Consider the following 14,305-nt stretch of genomic DNA (forward strand, 5'->3'; position numbering starts at 1 on the left):
GCACGCTAGCGCCCGCGACCCGGAAGAGATGCCGGGTCGGCGCGCGAGACGCACAGAAGGGCGTGCGCACCGGGCAAGGAGGGCATCCTGGGTTGTGACGCAGGCGTAGGTGGAGCGCGAGGAACCAGGATTGGGTGCTAGGCGAAGCCGGGAATGGGCGGGGGCCTGTGAATGGCGGGCTCCTGCTCCGGGCTGTGCAGCTGCCTCCAGCGGGGAAGGGGCAGGAGCTGCAGATTGTCGGTCCTTCCGGAAGCAAGCTAAGATGGCGGCGGGCGCTGGGGACGGGCAGTCAGGAGGCCGCGGTCCTAACGCCTTGCGTCGGTACCAAGGTTCTGCCTTTGTTTTTAAGCCCACTTAACCTCCGGCGAGCGCCGGCCCTTCCTGTGATCCTAGCGGATCGCGAGGCGGAGGCTGGAGGAGCACAAGGTCAAATCCAGCCTCAGCAACTTAGGAGACTGGGGATGTGGCTGAGTGGAGGAGCAGTAAGGGTTCGATTCCCAGTGCCCAGGGACAGAAATAAGGACACAAAAAAGCCTGTATTACAGTTGTCAGTATAAAATTTAACTATTTTCAGAATACCAAAAAAAAAAAAAAGGCAACCTGCAGATAGTGTGTGTCATCTCGCTGGTAGCAATCAAGTTTGGTTTCTTTCTTTTTTTAATTGCGATTGGTTTAATAGCATGAGAATTTGTACTAGAGGTAGAGAATAATTGTTTACTTAGAAAAAAACTATTTTGCGAGTCTCAAGTTAACATGTGTAATCATTAATTACTTTATCATAAACATTTTGGCTTTAGAAAAATAGTTTTAGATGATTGATACAGAAGTTCACCAAGCAATAAATATAAAAGACTCGTCTCATTTCCCTTTATAAGGTACACTGACATGCATTTGAACATTTTGGGAGAATATATTGTTATTGATTCCTAGGTACAGTTATGGTGATTTGAGATTTTTTTCATTTTGCTCAGATGTACAGGAATTTATAATTTTTTGTAACTGGGCCAGTGTAACGACGAGCAACTCAACATCTTCAGCCCTTTTAAATTTTATCCTGAAACAAGGTTTCACTAAGTTGCCAGGGCTGGCCATGAACTTAAGTCCACCTGCCTCAGCCTCCTGAATTGTTGAGATTATAGGCATATGCCACCACATCTAGCTTGTTTGATTTTTCGTTATTATGTTCTCTCCAGGAAAGTTTCTTTTAGAAATACAGTGTCCTGGGCTGGGGATATAGCTCAGATGGTAGAATGCTTGCCTCACATGCATATGGCCCGGAGTTTGATCCCCACCAACATAAAAAAAAAAAAAAAAGAAATGCAGTATCCTAGAAAAAACAGAAACAACCTGTAGTGTTCTAGACTTACAAATATATCTCCTTTCCATACACTGAAGTCCTGGCTCCAATTCCATCTGCCCAGAAAAGTCTTCCCTGAAAACTTACTAAAATATGCCTTTGAGTACAATCAATGAATGCACCAGACTTATATTTCTTCCTAGATTTTATCAACTGAATTGTGGGGGCTTTTGTTTTCTGGTGGTGCTGGGGATGGAACCCACAGCCTTGTGCACGAGGCAGGCACTCTACCAACTGTGCTGTATCCCCAGCCCCCAACTGAATTGCTTTGTGTGGATTCAGTCCCCTCATAATCCATCAAGGCCATCACTTCACCTGCTTGGTTCTTTGATGTGTTCCCAGTGTTGACAACAAGGCCTGCAACATACAGAAGCCAACCACAATGAAACTCAAAGGAGGATCCACTCAACATGGAGTTGGGGACCAGATTCTACATGGCAGAGATGATTAGAGGACTCAGCATTTATAAACTGGATTAAATAAACTTAATGATAACTGGAGAGAGAAAACAAGATCCTTGTTCCTAGGAAATCTAGAAATTTTTTCAAGCAGAGTTATTCAAATTGATGTTCTAGAAAAGAGGAAATAATGGAAGGAAATGTATCATTGGGAATGAAATAAAAGAGGCAAATATCAAGTATGGTAGGCTATGCCTTTGAATTTTAAAAATTGGGTTGAAACAAAAAATTATTGTCTCATATGGTTTCTAGTAGATGTCAAGGTGTTGACAGACATTTGCATCATGGAAATGTAAGTTAAGGCCATGATTATATTCCACCACACACCCAATAAGGCTAACTCAGTGACAGTTGAAGTGCTAGAAAGGACATGGGACAATGGAGTGCTCACACTTTATTAGTGGGGATGTACACAGCCACTGTGGAAAGTGGCTTGACAGTTTCTTATAAACACACACTTATGAACCAACGGTTGTGTTCTTCAGTGTTTATCGCAGAGACCTAAAAACTTAATGTTCACACAAAATTAGATATGTAGCTGTTCATAGCATCTGAATTCATGACAGCAAAACAGTGGAAACTCAAACGTGTATCAACAGTGGAGAAACACCATGGTTCAGCCATACAAAATCCTACTAACACAACACACCCAACAACTTAGATGGATCTTAAAAGGCAATTTACTGAGTGAATAAAGGTTATATATGCTATGATTCTAATTTAATAGCATTTGTGAAATGACAAAATTATGGAGGGAGGTTAAGTGATTGATGGTTGCTATGGCTTTGCATTGGGGGATGTGACATGTCCTAATGTTGGCACAACAGTTTGGCATCCTAATTGTGAACTTTTACATGTCGATATGTAAACAAAATTTTGTATATGTATACAAAATTCTTCAGAACTCTATACACCAAACCCACACCATTTTAGCATATGCAAAAACTAGTAAGGTCCTGCCAGCTTGGTGGCACATGCCTGAAATCCCAGCAGCTCAAGAGGCTGAGGCAGGAAGAATTAGAGTTCAAAGCCAGCCTCAGCAAATATGAGGCACTTATAGCAACTCAGTGAGACCCTGTCTCTAAATACAAAATAGGGCTGGGGATGTGGCTCAGTGGTCAAGTGACCCTTGGTTCAAACACTGGTACGAAAAGCAATAACTAGTCAAGTCCAAATAAGGTCTATAACTCATAGGCCTGGGATGTGGCTCAGTGATAAAATGCATGCTTAGTATGCACAAGGCCCTGGGTTTAATCTCTAGTACCAAAAAACAAAAGCAATTATACAAATGTCATTTGAATTGGTTTTGTGTTCTGGTTAAGATAATTGTCACTAAAGAGGCTGCATAAAGGCTACCCAGGAACATATATTTTGTAATTTCTTATGAATCTAAAATTCTTTCAAAACATTTTTAGTAAAATCATATTTTGTAAATTACTTGATGCTACTTTAAACTTAAATATGAATTTACAGAATTAATATATTCCTTTTAAAGTACATCAATAGAGCCTAAGATATGCTTGAGTTAATTATATGATACAAGATGAGCACGTAGCACTCCTGTATTGTATATATGCATTAAAATTAGTGACTAAAACACCTCACTTTAAAATTATGGATAGTTGATATTACTCAGCTTATCCTGTCTCAAAATGGACATCAAGTATGATGACTTTGACTCGTGATAGCCCTCCAAGAGACATCATTTTCATGAGACTTCTTTACTACACTGATTTTCTGAATTTGCTAAAGCATTCTCTATTGCAAGGCACAGTGGTGCACGCCTGTAACCCCAGTGACTCCCAAGGCTAAGGCAGGAGGATTACAATATCAGTCTCAGCAACTTAGTATGACCCTGACTCAAAAAAATAAAAAGGGCTGGGGATATAGCTAGTGGTAAAGTGCCCCCTGGGTTAAATCCCCAGAATCCACTCCGTAAAAAGTCATTCGACATTTAATGTGTTAAGTTTTATTTCTGTGTGTATTAATGACAGATATAAGAAGCAGAACATATTACTAAAATCTGCCCTATTCATTGCCATTTGAAATTCTTTCTTGTCCACAGTAAGATACCTGACAACTATTAAGGTTTTATTTCCAGGTAATGGCTTTCCTATGATCATTATGTTGCTACTATGTAGGAGTTCATTGATGGTCTCTTTTGATCACTAATGAGTTAAGAGTTTTTTATTTTCTCCTGGAAGGACTTTCTAGTCTCCCTATTTATATTTATCTCATTATACACTTTTTTCAAGACTTTTCTGCCTTAAATGTATCAGAGTGTTTTTCTGTTTATTTTCACATGCTATGTGAGGTAATTACTGAAGGCACTAGTACATTCTCTGTATTCATTAAACTTTCACCCCTATGCAAATTCCACAATCTCCCAATGGTGAAAATCTATGAACAGGTTGCTCTATGCTAAATAATCATATGTGTTAGAAGCACAGTGATGTTTAATGAGTTCAAAGTACTAACACAGTTTGCCCCTACATGAGTTTGCTTATATGTAATGAGTTGAGATTCTGTGCAAAGAATTGCTACTGTCATATTTTTGATGAAGTCTGACAGGACAGCAAGGTCCCCTAATAACTGAATGAGTAAAGTCTCTTCTCCCTTGTATGAATTCTTTGATGTATACTAGGTGCATCATAAAATTTAAAGACTGATCATGTTGAGGGCATTCCCATACTGAGTTAATATGGTCCATCTCCTGTGTAAATTCCTTCCTGGATGAGATGGAAGGTGTATAAAACTTATCCACCCTTATTCTATACAAAGAAGTCTATCCTATGTGAAATCTTGGAATGTTAAACAAGACTTTTTCTACCTGAAGGCATTACCATGTTCATTATATTATTAGGGTTTGTCTCCATTATGTATTCGCTGATGTACGATGAGATTTCTCTTTGAAGAGAAGCCTTTCCCACATTCACTGCATACAAAGGGTTTCTCTCCAGTATGAGTTCGCTGGTGAACGACTAGGCGACTTTTCACAGTGAAGCCTTTACCACATTCATTACATGCATATGGTTTCTCTCCAGTATGAACTTGCTTGTGTAAACTGAGCTCGGTCTCCATGGAAAAGCCTTTTCCACATTCATTACATATGTAGGATTTCTCAGCTGTATGAGTTTGCTGATGTACAAGAAGATAGCGTTTCATGGTGAAGCCTTTTCCGCATTCAGTGCATGTAAACGGTTTCTCACCAGTATGAGTCCGATGATGTACCACAAGATTGCTCTTGAAGGCAAAACCTTTTCCACATTGACTACATATGTAGGGTTTCTCTCCAGTATGAGTTCGCTGATGTAACATCAGTCCACTATTCACAATGAACCCTTTCCCACATTCACTGCATTTGTAAGGTTTCTCTCCAGTATGAGTTCGCTGATGTACAATCAGTCGGCTCTTCAAGGGGAAGCCTTTCCCACATTCACTGCAGATGTAGGGTTTCTCTCCTGTATGAGTTCGCTGATGTATGATGAGCATGCTCTTCACAGTGAAGCCTTTTCCACATTCATTACATAGATAGGATTTCTCTACTGTATGGTTTCTCTGATGTACAATGAGATTACTCTTTCTGGGAAATCCTTTTCCGCATTCATTACATACATAAGGTTTCTCTCCAGTATGAGTTCGCTGATGTTCAATCAGACGACTCTTCATAGTAAAGCCTTTCCCACACTCACTGCATATATATGGTTTCTCTCCTGTATGATTTCGCTGATGTATGATGACATAGTGCTTTGTGGTAAAGCCTTTCCCACATTCACTACAGATATAGGGCTTCTCTCCTGTATGAGTTCGCTGATGTATAATAAGCATGCTCTTCACAGTGAAGCCTTTCCCACACTCACTACACACATAGGACTTCTCTCCAGAATGGTTCCGCTGATGTACAATGAGATTACGCTTGCCCGGGAAGCCTTTTCCACATTCACTGCACACATAGGGTTTCTCTCCAGTATGAGTTCGCTGATGTTCAATCAATCGGCTCTTCATAGTAAAGACTTTTCCACATTCACTGCATATACAGGACTTCTCTCTTTTATGAATTCTCTGATGTTCATTGAGCCTGGACTTTCTGGAGAATACTCTGGCACACATATTGCATCCATAGGGTTTCTCTCCTGTATGTACCCTCTCGTGATCAGTGAGCTGAGACTTCTTGAAGAAGGCTTTCCCACATTCACTGCACACATGGGTTTTCTCTATTTCATGGATTCTCTGATGCTTAATGACTTGGGACTTATCACTAATGGGTTTTCCTCTTACAGGTAACTTAACTGCAGAATGGAATTCCTCATACGACTCTTTCAGAAATGATTTCACATTTCCCTTAAATTTAGTAGAGTTTTTAATGCCATAGTTTTTGTTTTGGTTGACTAAACTTAAATTTGACTTCAAATTCCTTATATATACCTCAGTCCTATTATTATTTTCTTTGAAAGGAAAATGACTTTTGCTTTGAAGTTCATATTTTTTCATAATCTTCAGCATTCTTTGATTTTCTGAGTGACCCTGAAGATGATCAACATTGTCATTTTCTAGGAAACAAGAGAACAATGAATCCTTCATAACTTCTGTGAAATACATCTTAGAAGAGTACTTGCCTAGCATGAGAGAAGCCCTAGGTTCAATACCCAGCACTGTAAGTTTAAAAAAAAAAATGCATGGAGGAGATAAACTGAGGCAGACATAAATTATGACCCGGTTTGGACTAGAAGTGATACCGGATGCAAAACAGTCCTTTCTAGTTATGACAGTCAACAGAAGCAGACCTTTAAGGTCTACATGTGTAGAAAGAACTTTATAACATGCAAGATGCCACCAGCATGAACAGGATGACGAGATGGTGCTTTTTAAAATACCTTTATTTTATTTATTTTTCTGTGGTGCTGAGGACCAAACCCAGTGCCTCACACCTGCTAGGCAAATGCCCCACCACTGAGCTACAACCCGACTCCAGCGAGATGGGTTTTTTGTGGAAGGAAGATGATTCCTTTCCTCAGAAACTGGAAAGCCACAGGCCAGCTGCCATAGAGGAAAGTAAAACAGGTAGGACTAAAGTACATATTAGGCAATATTAAGCAAGACATCAATTGACAGTCTCATTTAGAAAACAAAGAAAGCCCGATCATGGTACAAAGACCAAATTTAAAGATTAGAAAAACAGCACATAACACAAAAAAAACTATTGAAGAACCCTCAGAATGGGGGAAAAGCAGCTAAGGAATCATCTAAATTCACAATAAGCTCAAATTATAATGAGGACACGATATACATGGTGGGTCTGGATGTTCAGAAGAGGAACTGGTCATTCCCAATGGAACAGGAAAGCAGAAATCAGAAGACAGATGATGATTTCACAGATCTCTATTTGGACTGTGGTCTGGAAGGTGGAATTCCAAAGAACAGGCAGAGACACTGTGACAGGTATAAAAAGGGGTAAAAGAAAAAAGTAATTTAAAACGGCAGAGTGATAGAAGCCAAGGAAGAACAAAATTAGGCAAACAAACAAAAAGCAAGATGAAATGGGCAAGTATCAGACATCCAAAGGCAACAAAAGGATATACTTCCCTCTCAAGACTTAAAGAAACATTCTGAGATGGGGAAAGAGATCCATGCAAGCTGTGTTTCTGTATACTCAGATACCCATGTGTCTTTTTCTGACCAATTAGAATAAGATTCTGTGCTGAAACATCTTGCAGTTCTCACCTGGACAAATCCAAGTGTGCATTTCATCTTCTGTCCAAGGTTCTTCCCCTTGTTCCAACTTGGAAAGAGCATCTGGCTTGCTGACTGGATACCCTGTTTGTGGGAAGTGAGAAAAGATCTGGACACAGCTATGGGGCTGAGATGTGTCAACATGGGAGAGGTTATGTTCAAGGATTAGACAGCTTTCCCAACTGCAAAGCAGAGGCTTTTCTCTCAGGAGATAGCACATTAGACCCTCTTGTCTGGAACCAAGAATTTACCAGGAAAAAGCACTACAGAGGCTCTGGCTCATTAAGTAGCTATTAAAGGAAAAGCCACAGACTTGCACCCTCTGCGTTACACAGGGCAGCCATCCTCACCCACTGACACCAGATTGCTGTAGTTCTCCAACATCACGTCCCGGTACAGGTCCTTCTGAGCAGGGCCCAGGAGCTGCCACTCCTCCCAAGTGAATGCCACAGCCACATCCTCCAGTGTCAGCAACTCCTGTAATAACAGAACCCTAATTAATCTGAGGGTTGTTATTTACTGATTCACAAAGAACGAGAAGGAAGTTGTGCTGCTCATAATAATGTATATTGGCTGAATATATAAGCTTACTGTATTTTTAATACATAGTCATAGAATCAATCTCCAGATATTCTACAACTGTGCAGTGAGCTATTCACCCAACCAAGTATAAGGTTTCATAACATGCACCATTAACTCATTAAAAACAAATTTTATGTACAATTTTTCATTTCAGCATCTATTGACAATCAGAATATTAAATACTGCTGTGGATGTGGCTCACTGGGTAGAGTGTTTGTCTGACCTGCCCCAAACCCTGGGTTCAACCCCAAAACCACAAAAAAGAAAGAAAGAAAAATTAAATGCTGGTGACATCCAGACATATACTATAGATTTCTGTATGTGAGTCTTCCTGACTGACACCAGAGTAAAACATGGAAGAGATACCAGAACTTCAGGACACTATATAAGTGTTTAATTACAGAATGCAACAACAAAAAGAAATGTACATCGAGTATAAGAATTGTTATAGACTGATCAAATTTGAAAAAATTATTTTTTGAAAATATATGTATTAAATACATGTATATATAAGAATGCACCCCACCACACACACACACCCCCCATATATCCAGATATCTGCTTACAGAAAGGTTAAATTAGACAAACTGAAAAGATAATGAACTGGAATGTGCATTTTAAAAAATAAATAATCAGCTGGGTACAGTTGTACTCACCTATAATTCCAGGAACTTGGAGGCTGAGGCAGAAAGATCTCAAGTTGAAGGCCAGCCTCAGCAACTTAGCAAGGTCCTAAACAACTTAGCAAAACACCATTTCAAAATTAATTTTTTTTTTAAAAAAAAAAAGGGCTGGGGATGTGGTTCAGTGGTTAAGGGCCCTTGGGTTTTATCCTTGGTATCAAAATAAATAAATAAATAACCAAAAATGAAGCAGAAAGCCAAGCATGGTGGTGTGCACTTGTCGTCTCAGCTACTTAGGAAGCCAAGGTGAGAGGGCTTTATGAGCCCACAAGTTTAAGGCCAGCAGAGACACAAAAGGCAAATTTAACAAATATGGAGAACAGTGAGACATAAACCTACACATAATTCATACTGAAATAGAAAAAATATACAAAGATCTGAAGATAAGCAATTTTCAGAACTGATAAAACATGCCACAACCAGAGTTAGTTATATTAACCGCAAAGCCAAGCCAGAAATCTACATTTAGGTACATCAGATAGAAACTACGTAACACTAATGCAAATGTAAAATCATGACAACACTAGAAAAACATTACTACAAAGAAAAGATAACATGTACTGACAGGTGACTTCTCCACAAATACGGTGTAATCCAGAGAAGTGTACAGATGCCTCTTCATGTGGCAAAGCAGCCTAGCCCTGACTGCCACTGGAGGAGGAACTGGAACCTGTTTGTCCACTGAACTGCATTCTTCTGTCTCAACATGGCTTGCAATCATAGAGCAGTATGGGAAATTGAGATGGGGAAGCCTAGGGGGAAACCGAAGACATTTTATCCCAATGTCATTGCAGAGATTATTACACAGAAAACAAAGAAGACTTGGTAGAGGCCGCAAAAACTTCTTTTAAAGAGATGAAATCTTGCAATGTTGTCCAAGCTGGCCTCAAATGATACTCTCTTACCGCGGCCTCCTAAACAGCTGGGACTACAAGACACTGTCCCTGGTTTAAGGCTACAATTTTTCCCCCCAGTACTGGGAATTGAGCCCAAGGCACTCTACCACTGAACTACATTCCAGCCCTTTATACTTCTTTATTTTTTTTATTTTGAGTTAGAGTCTTCTTAACTTGCCAATCATCCTACTTCAGCCTCTCAAGTCGCCAGGATTACAGGCGTGTGGCACCACACCCAAGGAGGCTGCAAGTTCTTTGTTTTTAAGCTGTAGGTGGACACAATACCTTTATTTTATTTATTTAACTTTCCTCTTTTTTTAATGTGGTGCTGAGGCTCAAACCCAGTGTCTCACACATGCCAGGAAAGTGCTCTACCACTGAGCAACAACCCCAGTCTCTGGAAGTTCTTAACGCTGCTGTTCTTATCACATTCTGAATTATTTCACATGAAACAAATCCACTTAGAAAATACACAAGCCAAAAATCATATAAACAACCCCTATTAAGCTAAGAAAAAAGATTTTTAATATACAAATAAGAACAGGCATTTCACAAAAGAAAAAAGTCCAACTAACCAACAAATATACAAAAGACTTCAACTCTACATGTAACAAGGAAAATGAAAATAAGGAAAATGTAAAATAAGGAAAAAGAATATTAGGACACTCAGAAGACTGAAAATTATGTTTTTTCTTTGCTTCTTTCTTTCCTTTTTTTTTTTTTTTGGGGGTGTGTGTGTATGTGATACTAGGGATTGAACCCAGGGTTGCTCTCTACCACAAAACTATCACCAGCCCTTTTTATTTATTTTATTTTGAGATAAGGTCTTATCTAAGTTTCCCAGTCTGGCCTTGAATTTGTGACCTTGTGTGCCACCACACTCTATGAGCTATGAAACTTGGTAACATCATTAAGTATTACTTAAGGCATGGATGACACCACATATCACTTATTGTATAGTAGGCACTCATCTAAATGCTTTATTTACATTAACTCATATTTTGTAGTCTGAGTATAATCAAATATAATTTTATATGGTGAACATTCTTCATTTGATCACAGCTGTTATTCCTTTACATCTTTAAATTATACCATTGTAGACCAATAGGTTATGTTCTTTTGAGTATGATCCCATTGGTGCAAAAAATGTATAAATTAAATACATGTGCTTATGTACACAAACATGTACATAAATATACACATATTTGTAAACATACATATGTAGACCAAACACATGTTTGGTGACAGTTAAGTAACCATCAAACATTTGCTAAACCAGTATGAGGAACTTAGGAAATTACAATGCAGTTAGGGAATTTTTTTTTTTCTTTCAGATGAGGGTGGACTCACTACATGGTTCAGGCTGACATTGAACTCCTGTGCTCAATTGATTATTCCACCTCAGTCTTCTGAGTAACTGGGACTTCACCCCCTTGCCCAGCTGAAGAGAGAATTTACTTTCTGTTAATACATATGTCAGTGTTGAAATTTTGTTCTCTAAAATGTATATGATATTTAGTTACAAAACATAAAAGTAGGTAAGAAATTTGGAAGTGTTTGTATGTTGAGATGACAAACACTGAAGAACCCAACAACTCAGGCATTTATCAAACAATATTTCTTAAAACTCCCAAATGCTAACTCTGTACTTAAACACCAGTTCAGCTACCTGTTCAGGACAGGTGAACCCTTTCCATTTCCAAGGCCTCTCTTTATTCCTGGATAAACTGAGTCCTCTGAGTGGCCTTACTTTGATGCCTTCATAAATTGTGTCCCCAGTTAGCTTGGTCTATTCCCACAGGAGTCTCTGAGGAACCTTACCATAAACAATAGAAAACATACCCTTGTGTATATATAAAGAATGCTGTTCAGTGTCCACCCATCACCTCTAGAAAGGCCATCGAATTTTTCCTAATACCTGAATGCCATGAAACAGTGACATCAGGGATGATGCTGGGGTTCAGTGCAGAGTGCTTTGCTAGACTGCATGAGGCACTGGGTTTGATCCCCAGCACCACATTAAGGAAAAAAAAAAAAAAAAAGAAATGAACATACTCTGTCCATCCACAACTAAAAAATAGAAAAACAAAACCAGTGACATCATCCCCCCAGCACCGGTCTGCTTACTCCTCACAATCACTGTTTCTATAACTCAGCGCCATTCCCCGTGGTGGTGGCTGTCAGGGCTGAAGGCACAAGCTGACAGTTAACGCCACCACAATATCCTTTTGATTCACACATGTCATTCCACCAGTCACTTAGTGGGAATCATAAGAACATCAGAGTCCCACGATGCCTTGATGTTGGAGTTAAAAGAGTCAAACTTGATTTCTCTCGACACTTTCTGATGATTAAAAAATCACAGGCATTTACAAATCTACGAGCAAATATAAGGCAGTCTGATAAAACAAGAAAAAGTCACCTCAACACTGCTCATTTTCTTCTGTGGGAGTAAGTGGCTAGCGTGTGCCCCGATGTCCTGGTGAGCAGTCCCCGTCATCAGGAGGGGTGTCGGGGTCCGGGATGACTCCTCCCTTCGTCCTGCTGCAGGGCCTGCGGGGTGGACAGCGCGACGCCTCTCAGGTCCGTTCTCTAGCGCTCAGCTCAGCTCCCGGTCCGAGTGCCCTTCTCCGGGGGACTCTCAGCCGCCTGCGGCTGCGTGGGACAACCCCGCGTCCCCGAGGAGGCGCCCACGGGGACCCGGCCGCAGGGGCAGACGGTGGCCTAGTGCCTGCACCCCGACCTCAACAGGAAAGCGAGGCGCACGCCGAGGAAGGACGGAGAAAGGCCAAGAGCCGAGCCACACGTCCGAAGCCCAGCTCACCGGGTCACTCACGCCCACAGGAACCTGACGGCGGACACTCGGCGACCGCGACCCACAAGAGGTCAAAAAACTACACTCTGCAGCGCCCTGAGCCTTCCTCCGCCCCCTCAGCCCGGCTCCCGGGCGTCCGGAGGTGGCCGCTCGGCGCCAGGCTGAGCGCCGGACCCGCGCCCGCCCGCGAACTCGGCAACCTGCCCGGGCCGGACCTCCTGCCCGCAGGCGGAGCGCCCGCAGCCCTGCCCGAGCCTCGCGGTAGCCGCCGGCTCCGCCTTCCAATCTCCGACGTGCGGAGCCCGCCCGGAAATGCCGGGAACGCTCCCTTCTCACCCTCTCAAGGGCCCCACACCGACCGACAAGGGCCAGAACTTACTTCCCCGAACTTCCTGCGCTTCCGTTCCCCCTGGAAATGACCAGGGCCAGCGGCCGCGGCGTTTCCATGGAGAACCAACCGCAGACCGCGAGCTTCCGGCTCTGTCCTGTGACGTCAGGACCCGCGCCGCAGCCGCCAGGTGCCCTGGGCCCCGCCATCTTGGCACACCTTCCGTACAGCTTCCGGGACCCGCTGGCGCCGCTGCGACCGTCTCTAGGCAGAGCGCTTAGGCCCTGGCGGGGAATGGAGAGAGTGTCAGAGGCTCGAGTTCACACAAGGCAAGCACGACTGTGGGCAGCTCTTCTCCACGGACGACATGCAGCCCAAACCTGGAAGGTCTGGCCGGCGTTTTCCCGGAGGCGCCACTTCCGCCCCCGGGGCCAGGGCGGCCGGCGGGATCTTCAAACGGCTTTAGGGCGCCTCAGTCACCGTTTCTGACGCGATCGCTTCCGAGGCCGTGTGAGACCGTGCTGGCCCGGAGCTGGCGGTGCCGTGAGGGAGCGACCTGGGGGTCCCGCCGCAGGGAAGCGGCTCCGGGGACCCCCGGTCGTGGGTCTCCGACTTGCCCGGCTCAGATGGGCCTCCTCGGTGGATCCACCCGACTCGCCTGTTCACACTGCCTGCCTGTCTTGACGCTGGCTTCACCGGGACTCCACCTAGGAGGGGGCGAGGACTCTAGAAAACAGGGACGCGGGAGGTGGTTTAGGGGACGCAGAACGTGTATTTTCATTTGATACCAACTGGGGATTATGTTTGCAGTCAGCAGCGGCACATGCCTCTGGTCCACCTGTTAGGCTAGCCTCAGTGACCCACTGAGACCTGGGCCCCCAAAATTTACTAACTAAAAAGTACTGGGGGGCATGTTGCTCAGCTGGTAAAGCAACCTGGGTTCAATCCCCAGTACGAGGAAACAGAGAGGGAGAGGGAGAGAGAGACGTCTGGGGAGTCAGCTCGGTGTAGAGGGCTTGGGGGGCATTCCTGAGGCCCCACCGAAGAAAGTGGGGAGAAGGCAAAGATGGACCGATTACAGCAAAGAACCAAGATTTCAATCATGCAAATATTCCAACTTCAGGTTTGGAAAAGCCCACCAAGGGTGACCAAATATGGATTGTACAGATCAGAAAAATAAGCAGGACACTTGTTTCAGAAATCGCATCGAAGAGGCAAGTCAGAGTATCAAATCGGCATGTTCATTTGAGCGCATCTGCGATATTTTTGATATCTGTGATATTCCACTTCTAAAATGTACTCATTTTCTTCCTGCTGTAGTAATTTACCCACAGTTCTGACCTCACGTTTGGGGGACACTTATTTTCAATATCCAACTTCTGTCTGTCTGTGCACACATTCTTTTATGTTCCCAAGAGGGAAAGATGAATGAGCGTCCTTTGGGAAGTGTGAATGC

General features: G+C 42.7%; 1 protein-coding gene and 1 long non-coding RNA gene across 8 annotated transcripts; one reads left to right on the forward strand and one right to left on the reverse strand.

Moving 5' to 3' along the window:
• Positions 1-65: 65 nt before the first annotated feature.
• LOC143384008 (uncharacterized) lies at positions 66-1,997 on the forward strand. The gene is made up of 2 exons (XR_013089237.1): positions 66-329; positions 1,700-1,997. It is a non-coding gene; the product is annotated as an uncharacterized LOC143384008 (long non-coding RNA).
• Positions 1,998-2,196: 199 nt separating this feature from the next.
• Positions 2,197-12,974, reverse strand: LOC143383727 (uncharacterized). 7 transcript variants are annotated; one of them, XM_076838610.2, is made up of 6 exons: positions 12,129-12,205; positions 9,376-9,562; positions 8,784-8,859; positions 7,896-8,022; positions 7,537-7,629; positions 2,197-6,365 (listed from the first exon to the last, which is right to left on the reverse strand). In XM_076838610.2, exons 4-6 carry the CDS (start codon positions 7,927-7,929, stop codon positions 4,675-4,677), a joined length of 1,818 nt encoding a protein of 605 aa, XP_076694725.2. In that variant the 5' UTR covers positions 7,930-8,022; positions 8,784-8,859; positions 9,376-9,562; positions 12,129-12,205; the 3' UTR covers positions 2,197-4,674. The 7 variants fall into 7 exon arrangements, with proteins under 7 accessions (XP_076694725.2, XP_076694724.2, XP_076694720.2 ...); XM_076838609.2 differs by having other exon boundaries at positions 8,784-8,867; XM_076838605.2 differs by lacking the exons at positions 8,784-8,859; positions 9,376-9,562 and adding an exon at positions 12,901-12,974 and having other exon boundaries at positions 12,129-12,259.
• Between the last annotated feature and the right edge of the window lie 1,331 nt (positions 12,975-14,305).

The sequence above is a fragment of the Callospermophilus lateralis genome, chromosome 18, assembly GCF_048772815.1.
Source record: "Callospermophilus lateralis isolate mCalLat2 chromosome 18, mCalLat2.hap1, whole genome shotgun sequence".
Classification (NCBI taxonomy): domain Eukaryota; kingdom Metazoa; phylum Chordata; class Mammalia; order Rodentia; family Sciuridae; genus Callospermophilus; species Callospermophilus lateralis.

Bases quoted from the DNA above. Each gene is read 5' to 3' on its own strand.
- LOC143383727 (XM_076838605.2), bottom strand. From the start codon at position 12,206: ATGACGGGGACTGCTCACCAGGACATCGGGGCACACGCTAGCCACTTA. The intron at 8,023-12,128 runs GTGACTTTTTCT...CTGTTATTACAG, and splicing joins AGAAAATGAGCAGTGTTGAG to GAGTTGCTGACACTGGAGGA. The intron at 6,366-7,536 runs GTGAGAACTGCA...CTTGTTTCCTAG, and splicing joins GCACACTTGGATTTGTCCAG to AAAATGACAATGTTGATCAT.